Source organism: Sprattus sprattus (genome assembly GCF_963457725.1).
Source record: "Sprattus sprattus genome assembly, chromosome: 12".
Classification (NCBI taxonomy): Eukaryota; Metazoa; Chordata; class Actinopteri; order Clupeiformes; family Clupeidae; genus Sprattus; species Sprattus sprattus.
The window spans coordinates 15,942,471-15,953,535 of NC_137910.1; the positions used below are offsets into that span (position 1 = coordinate 15,942,471).

The following is an 11,065-nucleotide window of genomic DNA, read 5'->3' on the forward strand; positions in this document are numbered from 1 at the left end:
GTAGGTGTTTGTTGATACAGGTGTGTGGTATTGTTGCTGTAGGTGTATGGTATTGTTGATGTAGGTGTGTGTTGATACAGGTGTGTGGTATTGCTGCTGTAGGTGTGTGTTGATACAGGTGTGTGCTGTAGGTGTGTGTTGATACAGGTGTGTGCTGTAGGTGTTTTATTGTTAGTGTAGTTGTGTGGAATTGTTGATGTATGTGTGTGTTGATACAGGTGTCTGGTATTGTTGGTGTAGTTTTGCAGTAGCGGAGCCATGGTGAAGCCAGGTAGCAGTCTGGGTGAGAAGAAGAGGCCAGAGGGGGAAGGCTTTGACAGCATCCCCCTGATACGAGCTCTTGAGGCTGGGAAGCTTCAGCACCATCTCCCTGACAAGGTGAGTGTCTCTCTCTCTCTCTCTCTCTCTCTCTCTCTCTCTCTCTCTCTCTCTCTCTCTCTCTCTCTCTCTCTCTCTCTCTCTCTCTCTCTCTCTCTCTCTCTCTCTCTCTCTCTCTCTCTCTCACACACACACACACACACACACACACTCATATTCACAAACACTCACCCACAAAAAAAACACAAAGACATGCACACACACACACTGGAAAACTCACAAGCACACGCACATGCACACACATGTTCAGACTATTATGGTCTTCCATGGCAATTAGTCTCAAAGTACTGACACTTCAATACACACACATCTGTATGTATATATGAATACAAACACAAACAAAAAGTTGTCTTTCACTAGATAAAGGTCACAGTAGACAGATACACATCCGCTGGCAGCCATGACCCAGCAGAGATGTGAGTTGTGGTTGAATAAGCGACAAAGTTGTGATCCATTTATTCCCACACCTTCCTGCCCGCCCCCCCCCCATCCCTCATCCCCCCTTCCAGGTGATCGTGACAACCACAGTTGCAAGTCAGCACCAGCAGAAGAAGAAGAAGAGAAGTTTCCTCCCCGATATCAAAGGACTCAGCAAGAACCTCCCCAACGGCCTATCAGACAGGGTCAAGGTGAGGCAGCCTCCCCTACCTCAGACTGCGCCGCACCTTTTCACCTGCAGTTTACTGCGGCTACTAAAACAGGATTTAATTCGCTCTTTCACTCTAAATGCACACGTGTATGTGTGTGTATGCCTGCCCGTGTGTGTGTGTGTCTATGTGTGCGTCACAGTTCACAGGACTTTTTGTTGCCATGGTGCTCCTGGCGAGTCTTCTCCTGCTGGTCATGTTCAAGTCTCTGTGGCTGGACCAGATGAGATGCCCTGAAGGCTTTGTGTTTAAGGTGAGGTCACTGCCACACACTCTCTCACGCTCTCCCTTTCCTTTAGCGATCTCTTTCTCTCTCTCTCTCTCTCTCTCTCTCTCTCTCTCTCTCTCTCTCTCTCTCTCTCTCTCTCTCCCTTTCCATGACCCCCCCCCCCCATCATAACGGGGGAATCATAATCCCAATTGTTTAACACGATTACTCATTCAGTGTTTCCCAGAGGACATGTTTCAGCAGTGGTGTGGTTGTGCATGCGATGCCGGTCCCTTAGTACTTTTATTTCATATAATTATCAAATAACTTTGAGAAGTAGTATTATCATCCATGCCTATTAAATTGATATTATTATATTATAATATACTAACCTTTATTTTGTCTTCTTTACTATTAGAAATAGTATATAGAGTTACGTACACACAATTGTTATTAACTGTTAATCAAAAAAACTTGCCAACATTTCATACTAAACACGTTGACAGTTCAGATGAGATGCAGACACTATGTCAGAGATGGACTTTTTAGGCTAGCCTTTCAACTGCTTAGCTACTATGACTGCGAAAAGGTGAATCGTTTCTTAAACGATTTTCAATGTTCATGATTGCATAATCTTGTAACAAAGGGTAAAAGGCCGGAATTCCGAGGCATTTCAAACAGCTGAGATAAAGTGGTTTCTGTGGGAGAGAGTTACATCCTCTGGCATGTACTTTGGGCTTTGTATCTTTGCTGACTGTTTACATGCACAAAAAGCTATACAACACACTAAAGGAAAGGGAAAAAAGCATAAAAGTTCCTCTCTAAACAGGGCGGATAGTTATTCCTGTACAATAATTAAATTTTGCCCAATTTAGAGTGTATGAGAACCGTTTAAATTCAACATTAATATCTCTGTGTTTTAAATTTCTACACCACTGCTCTTATAGAGTAGGCAACTCCCTTACGTCTGACGGGCGTTAGTTATTTGCCCCGTACATTAGGCCCGTAGCATTCAGCTATAAAATGTTGAGCCTGCTCACAAATGTAACGGTATAGTACGTAATGAATACTCAACCGTGTGAAATTTCAGCAGTGTGGCAGCCTCTTCAGGGGCTGAGAGTGGCATCGGTCATTTTAGGGAAGGGTGAAATCGCACCGCTGTTAAATGAAAGGATGCGCTTGATTTGTAACACAAGATGAAATGAGAGCATCATTGCGAAACGGAATATGGAAAATTAATAATTTTATCTCGATTACATTGTTGCCATAATCATATTTGAAATTAAAATGTGATGAATTGCACAGTCATACTATCCAAGCTCCACACTCTTTCTCTCTTCCTTTCTACACTCTTTCCCTTCTCTCTCTCCCTCTCTCTCCATGGTGCTCTCTCACTCTCTCCACACTCCCTCTCCCTCTCCCCCTCTCTCTCACGGCCTTTGTCTCTTCACTCTCTCTTGTCTCTCTGTCTGTCTGTGGCTGGACCAGATGAGATGCCCTGAAGGCTTTGTGTTTAGGATGAGGTCACTGCCACGCTCATGGTTTCCCCTGACAACGTGCATTACAACTGTAGGGTTTTGTAAACATGCTTTGAACATATTTTGAGCACTAAAACAATCCACAAGGGATACCAAAGAGTGGGAGGTATTTTTATGTGGGGGTCTAGTCAATGTGATTTAGTTTTCAACTGAAAATCTGAAAATTTCTGCCAATAAACTACACATCACACATATTACACACATACAACACATACGTTACACACATACATTACACACATACATATACAACACATATGTTACACACATACAACACATACGTTACACACATACATATACAACACATACATTACACACATACATATACAACACATATGTTACACACATACAATACATATGTTACACACATACATATACAACACATACGTTAGACACATACAATACACACACATTAGCCCCTGAGAAGAGTTGTATCATAACAAACAGCGCTCAGGGCCAGTTGACACATACATCTGTTTGACTCTCATCTTCCTCTGATTTACTGAAAACATCTTCTCAGCCTCTCAGCCCCCCTTCTTTCCTCTCAAGTGATTTTTTTCTGGATTCTTCCACGGCAGACAGCGTAGTCTGTGTTTGCTCGGTCCTGAGGCCCAGACCACCCAGCCACACCAGAGGACTTTATCAGATCGACCCCTCACATCTGAGCGAGCTGTTTCTGCTGTGCACCTTCTTAAGATTTTATAATCATGACCCAAGGGATTTGTGGTCAGAAGAAGCTGCCCCCCCTCCAGAATTGTATTGCCTACCCATTCCCACCCCCACCCCTCAAATTGAATCCCCCGCATTCTGTAGGAGGGAATCCCACGTAGCAATTGCCTCTGGATCCATCTTATGCTAGCCATACACTAGACTAGAGGACTCTGAAAAGACTAAAGTCTGACACCTCTCACATGCAAAGGCAAGGTGTCATTGGTCGCAGGCATTTAGGCATTTAGGATATTGCAAAAAGGTGATCTTGCAGGGTCACTATTTGCAAGACTACAACTAGATTCCTTTTGAGACAAACACACAAAGACAAGACACCGTGGCTTGAAGTCTTCTCAGATTCTCCTCCGTCTACCTGCCAGAGATGCTCCTGCTTTAATGCTTCCTGTACCCGCTTTACTGCTTCCTGTACCCGCTTTACTGCTTCCTATGCCCGCTTTGCTGCTTCCTGTACCCGCTTTACTGCTTCCTGTACCTGCTTTACTGCTTCCTGTACACGCTTGGTTTCTGTTTGGTGCTGGAGAGAGCTCACCTATTAGGCCTCAAACCAGACTCAGACTCAAATCAGACCCAGACTAGACTCAAACCAGACTCAGACTCAACCCAGACTCAAATCAGACCCAGACTAGACTCAAACCAGAGTCATACCAACCTGTGGTGCTCCTGTTCTCAAGGTTCCTTTCAGAAATTTTCTTCCAGGGACTCTCCTCTAAGAACTTAGACTACGGACTGTGACTATAGTCCAATCCCTTAGACAGACCCACACACACACACATGCTGTGACTGCCTTACCAAGCCAGGCTGTTCTGCAGCTTTTTCACCCTCTTCCCCTACCTTTTTTTCCCTCTTAAATCTACACACTCTCTCGGTCTTTCTCTCTCACACACACCCACACAGACACTCTTCTGCCTCTGCTCTTCTAACTGTTCACCACTCCTCAGGAGCTGTTGTCTGATATGGGTGCTGCCACAGACATTAGCATAGGTAGCGCATCACTAGCATAGCCCATTAGCCCTTGATTAGCATAGCCTGTGATTAGCATAGCCCATGATTAGCATAGCCTGTGATAATCGCATCTGCACAGCATGGACTGCACAGTGTGAGAAGCACCAGGCTTGTTTCTGCCCTCAGGGGATCACATGGTCACTGTCTGGCCAATCACAGTAGCTGAGAGCCTATGGGTAATGGGTGCAAATCAGAGGAAATACTCTCACCGAAACGGGATACTGAAAGACTGATTCATTACAGTGCGAGTAGGATTATGGTAAACCTATGTTAGGCACACTAGGTATACTAAATCTCTCTCTCGGTCTCTGTCACCCCTTACCTTAGCTTTTTACCTGGGTCAGTTGATAACATGGGTCGAGTGATGGTTATTGTTTTATGGACTGAGTGCTGTTATCATGGCATGAGCCAGAATTATTTGTGAAATAAGCTGCTGCACTATAGCATGTACAGTATGTTTGATTTTTGTGTATCTACATGCATCTGGGTGTTTCTTTCTGTGTGTGGGTGTTTGCCTTGTGTGTGGGTGTTTGCCTTGTGTGTGTATGTTTATAAGTGTTTGTTCATGTTTGTGTGTGTGTGTGTGTGTTTTGTGCCCCCCAGTCTAAGCACTGTACCCCTGAGGCGCGTCTTATGCACTCCGGACAGCAGGGGGCGGTCTCTGCCCTGGGCCAGCAGGGCAGCCTGTACTCTGCCCTCGCCCGCATGGGCCAGAGCAAGAGGCCCATGCCTGAGCTGCTGCCCTCCTCCTGGCTGCCAATCGTCAATGCCCTCAAGGAGGCTCAGCTGGCCAATGAGGAGGCTGAACGGGCCCACCAATAACAGCTGGAAGCCAATCAGAGACCTCAGTGAGTCTCGACAACCTGTTGAGGTATGGCTTTTGCTGACGGGGGAAAAATCATTACTGTTCCTAAGAAGGAATTTGGGATAGACTATCCATGAAGATGATGGGTCCTCGTGTGTGTGTGGGTGTGTGTGAGTGTGAAAATATGTGTATCTGTGTGTTACATGGATATTGAAGTCATTGTTGTAGCATAAAAAAAAAGATTTAAATGCTGAGAGGGAATATGCTTGCTATGTACGAACGGAGAAAGCCAGGATGCGTTTGTTCACCCCTTCAGCATCGTGGTATAATACAGCTGTCCATGCTATAATTGTCTTTAAATGAAATATGTGTAAAAATGTACAGGTGCTCTCATCAGAGACTTGCTGACCGAGGGAGCTCGAAGCTCAAGGTGAAGTGGACTCTCTCTCTCTCTCTCTCTCTCTCTCTCTCTCTCTCTAAAGCACGAGTTTGACTCCTGATGACCATGCGTGTGTCATCTGTGTGAGATCCTCTTTCTTTCCAGTGTTGACCCTTCTCTTTGACCTTTAGCTTTGACCTTTCTCTTTGTTGTCTGCTACTGACAAAATAGAAACAGCCACCAATCAGTAGATCAATGAGTCACACTTCATTTGGCGGTCCCCTACATACTACCTACAGATGCTCAGATTATAAACAAACTATCTGTTGAAACTCTGTTAACTACAATTTATGCCTAAGATTAAAGTTAGGGGTTGGGTTTGGTTAAGGTGATGTTCAGTAAACAATTAAAAAGACTAAACGGATTTTTTTTATTTCAACAAACCATTTGTAAAGTCTCTGTTGGCGGACTATCCAAATAAAGTGTCACTGATAAATGTTACTTTAGATTAGTTTGATGTTAACATTCTTCTGTTTTGCAAAATGCCTGAAAAAGAAAGTTAAAGTTACACAGAATTTAATCTTTAATCTTAATTTTGTAGTGGTGGTTCAAATTTTGACATATCGACCAGGAAAATAATTTATATAGGCAGACAAAGATTTGTACTTGTATACATTTGTTACTTATATTTTCAATTTAGCTTCAGTTAAGCTAGTTTAAATAAACAGGCCTCTTGTGGAGCAATGCATCTTTATTCTGTTTGTGCCAATCCAGTTACAATGCACCTTTATTCTGTTTTTGCCAATCCAGTTACATTGCAAATCTGCAATGTCCTGATGAGTGTTCACAGTGTTTCAGTTAAAGCTTGCAGAGTACTTAATAAAATAAATTGAAAGTATAAAGAATATGTTGTGTGATGGTGTTATTAATTAGAAATGATATAATGTGTTTCTTCTTCTTCTTATTATTATTATTATTATTAGCGCTAGTAGCCGTAGTAGTTGTAGTAGGAGAAGTTGTAGTGGCAGCAATAGTAATAGCAGTAGTAATAGCAGTAGTAGTATGATGAAATGTTGGTTTTAGTAGCAGAAGTCGTAGTAGTTGTAGTAGCAGTAGCAGCAGCAGCAGTAGTAGTAATAGTATTAGTAGTAGTAGCAGCAGTAGTAGTAGTATTAATGTTTGTAGTTTTGTTTGTAGGCTTCAGATAAACTGTGGTTGTATAATCAACATGTTGTGTGCTGGTGTTATTCATTAAAAATATAATGTTTTCTATTATTATTATTATTAGTAGTAGTAGCAGTATTAATGTTTGTATGCCTCAGATGAACTGTGGTTGTATAATCATGTAGCTAAATCCAAATACAAATCTGGATTACACGTACATGTGTGTCTGGTTTTCAGCACTAGGTGTGGCTTAAACATTTTTAGGACATTACCACGGTCTCTTCTCTACGTTGTGTCATGACGACATGCATGATATGAAAATGAACATTATTTTTTAAATCCTGCATACCTCCTATATAGTATATTTTTTCTGTGCTGTCTATCGTATTTTCCATCCATCTGAATGTTTCTGAGTGTGTTAAATTTGATGTTAGTGAAAGTAATCATTCCAGTTTAGTTGTATCAGAGTAAAAAGGAAACTATGAACCAGGAAGCGAGTGATGGACTCACTTTTCCAAGTTGATTTCCCATAAACTGTTAGCAGCATGTACTTGGCAAATTAAACATTCTAATTCTGATTCTGTTCCGGGCTTGTGAGTTATTTCTGTAAGCTGCCGTACAAAGGCAAAGCGCAGTATCTGCAATTTCACTTTTTTGCACCAATCAAAAGTGCTGCATCTTCTCTTCAATCTATTACAGTTTTGTTGTTTTACTGCGGCATTTGCCAGAGGTATTACAATTTCTATTTTGCAGTATCTTCAAAAGTGCACTATATAACCAAAGCAGAGTGCAGTTACTGCATTGCCCTTGGTTTCACCAAGAAATATGTCAGATACTGCAAAACTCATAATTAGGTTAAGGGTAGTTACTGCTAGTTAAGGGTAGTTAGCGGCTAGCTACTCCAGTAGGAAATGCTCTATATGTTTTAATTTTCTTTCTGCATGGGGCGTTGATTTGCCTTTATGGTTCTTAGTTTAAAATGGAAACATTTGTATTGACATATTTCCTTTAATCTATTTTTTATTAAATGCAAAATATTTTCTTTTGTCTTTTAAATATTACTTTACATTGATTTTTTCCCCCTTAGAGGTTGAGACAATTTTATAAAATGTTAATAGTATGTCCAAGTATAAAATGCGAACAGACACAGGGCATGACTATTCTTAAACAGGTTTTTTTTTTGCTTTAATATACTATACCATACTATACTATAATACCATAATAACCAGTTAGCATCACACATTTGATCTACTCTGGCTTTGGCCTGAAATGCCCTCATATAGAGGAAGCTCTCAAGTGTTGTTCCTTCCACAAATGCTCACTTACTGCAGCTTATTACTGCAGCTTATTACTATAGCGATATCATTATAATGCAGTAAAACGGAGGCAAAGTGCAGTATCTGCTGTAAAGCTGCCAAAGCTTTGCTGGAAGGTCAGCTTACAATATGCTTCAAATTCCTTTTACTCTCATCTAATTAATCATACAATTGGTAGTTAAATGTAATTTGACAAAAGAAAAACAGAAAAAGCTGTTTTTCTCTGTTTGGTATTTTTGCAGTGTGCTCATGTCCGTGTGAGCGTATGTGTGTTTTGTGTGTGTGTGTTTTGTGTGTGTGTGTGTGTGTGTGTGTGTGTGTGTGTGTGTGTGTGTGTGTGTGTGTGTGTGTGTGTGTGTGTGTGTGTGTGTAATTATTAAAATAGCTAGATTGATTTGTGTGTTCATGTGTGTGTATACTTGATATGTTGCATACTGTAAATGAGTGTGTATGGCTGTGTCTGTGCACTTGTATGTATGTTTGTATGACATGTAGTATGTGTTTGTTTTTCTCCAAAGCAATATGTTCCTTAGCAGAGCTTGGCTAAGTGGTTTGTGTGTGTGTAGTGACTTGTGGGCTCTCCTTGTTTGGCTGTGTTTAATTAATCCGGCCCTGATGCTCATTTCCTCTCCCACACACTCCCTCCCACTGACTGACACTTGGCCTGAGGCATGGATGTAAATGCACCAAGTGTGTGTGTGTGTGTGTGTGTGTGTGAGTGTGAGTGTGTGTGTGTGTGTGTGTGTGTGTGTCAGAGTAAGAAAGCATTTATTGGAAGCCTTTAAACAGACCTCATGTTTGATCAAGCCCCTCCACACACTGCCAACAAGGACTCAGGAGAGATTGAGGTGGACGAAGGCTGTGGATCCTGTGCGTGTGACTGTGTGTGTGTGTGTGTGTGTGTGTGTGTGTGTGTGTGTGTGTGTGTGTGTGTGTGTGTGTGTGTGTGTGTGTGTGTGTGTGTGTGTGTGTGTGTGTGTGTATCTGTGTGAGTTTGTAAATAAAGTCTAATCATTTTCATCACACCCTGCACTATAGGCTGGTATGTGAGGAGGTGGATGGGGTTGGGTCCTGCTGAAGCGTAGCTTTGATCCTCCAGTCAGCGCTTTTCTCCCCGTTTCATCCCTCTCCAGATCGCCCTCTCCCCTGCTGCCTACTGGCCCCAGACAGACAGACAGGGGGGGGGGGGGGCTGAACATGAGAAAGAGAGAGAGGACAGAAAAAATAGAGGAAAAGAAGAAGAAGAGAGAGAGTGGGAGGAGAGAAAGAGACGGAGGGAGAGTGGAACAGGGAAAAAGAAAATAAAATAAAAGGAAAGAGAGAGAAGCAGAGAAAGAAAGTAGGGGAAGTAGAAGTTAGATCTGTCTTTGCCATATCTTTGTTTTTCTAAATGGAAACCCTGTTTAAATTGTATGCTTTGGCATAACAACAAATTGTCATGTCAATAAAGCTCATTTGAATTTGAAATTTGAGAGAGAGAAGAGAAAAAGAGAAAAGATGGAGAGGAGAGAGAGAGAAAAGGGAGAGAGAAGAGAGAGAAGGAATGCTGCCATCCCCTGGTCACATGGTCTGTGCTGATGTCATGATGGGCCTCATTATGCAATCACCACAGATGAAACACATGACAACCGTCAATCACAGTCACCCCCAGAAAATCACACTCACCCAGAGGACAGCTTCCCATTGCCACAGCAACCATAAATCAAAGCCTTTCCAGAAAATACTTCCCATTGCCATGACTACTGCCTCCTGTCTCTACCTTCCTCTGCCCGTCTCTGTGAGGCTTTACGCCTCTTTTAAAAGAAAAGGAGAAGAGAGATGAGATGAAAGGAGAGGAGAAGAGAGGAGAGGAGATGAGGGAGAGAAGAGGAGGGAGAGATGAGGGAGAAAAGAGGAGAGAGAAAAGAGGAGGGAGAGGAGATGAGGGAGAGAAGGGGAGGGAGAGAGACGAGATGAGAGGAGAAGAGAGGAGAGGAGAGGAGGGAGAGAAGAGGAGGGAGAGGAGAGGAGGGAGAGAAGAGGAGGGAGAGAGACGAGATGAAAGGAGAGGAGAAGAGAGGAGAGGAGAGGAGGGATAGAAGAGGAGGGAGATAAGAGGACAGGAGAGGAGGGAGATAAGAGGAGGGAGAGAGACGATGAAAGGGGAGGAAGAGAGGAGAGGAGGGAGAGAAGAGGAGGGAGAGGAGAGGAGAGAGAGAAGAGGAGAGAGAGAAGAGGAGAGGAGAGGAGAGGTTTACCAATCCTTTATTAAACCACTGACTAACTTCGTCACACAATTACACCTCTAAAACATAAAATATTTTAACCTCCAAAAGACAAGATTTACACACATTAATGAAGGAGAAAAGAGAAAGCTCAGCTCCTCCCTCTCACTTTATAAACCACCTGCAAATCATCTCCAACTTCCCACAGCAGTTTCCCCATACCCCAAGCCCGGCCTAGACAAAGACATAATATCATTGTTGTTTATCAACTGGTTAATAATAAGCATATTCAATTCTCCTGTGGCCAGCCATCATTCCCTAAGAGAGGAGGAGAGGAGGAGCCTAGCTCTCCTGCAGGTCTTCTGTTTGCTGGCAGTGGTGAGAACAGCGAGGGCTGGCTGCTTGTGAGGGGTGTGGGGGAGCTGCGCTGGGATCAGCCTTGCCTTTCATGTGCTAATGAATAAGGCGAAGCCCCGATCGCCGAGCCTGATCTGGGTTCAGCGCCTGAGCCGCTGAGATTTAGGGCCGACTTCGGAAGGGATCCGCGGGGAGGTCACGACCTTGGTGCCGCAAAATTCTCCCAGAGCTGCGGATTTAGCACTGGGATAACGCCATGCTACGCTGTGCTGCGCTGCACGTTTGCTTGTTTAAGAACAGAAAACAAATGGCATTAACGCATGCTTAAGCAGGGACCTGAT

The 11,065-nt window shown here is 43.1% G+C and overlaps 1 protein-coding gene across 1 annotated transcript; it reads left to right on the forward strand.

The window, feature by feature from the left end:
* Positions 1 to 258: 258 nt before the first annotated feature.
* Positions 259 to 5,321, forward strand: LOC308373364 (neuronal vesicle trafficking-associated protein 1-like; the record flags this gene model as incomplete). Its single annotated transcript, XM_080848838.1, has 4 exons — positions 259 to 378; positions 888 to 1,007; positions 1,168 to 1,278; positions 5,103 to 5,321. The coding sequence occupies 4 exons, from the start codon at positions 259 to 261 to the stop codon at positions 5,319 to 5,321; spliced, it is 570 nt and encodes a 189-aa protein (XP_080704964.1).
* Positions 5,322 to 11,065: the final 5,744 nt, after the last annotated feature.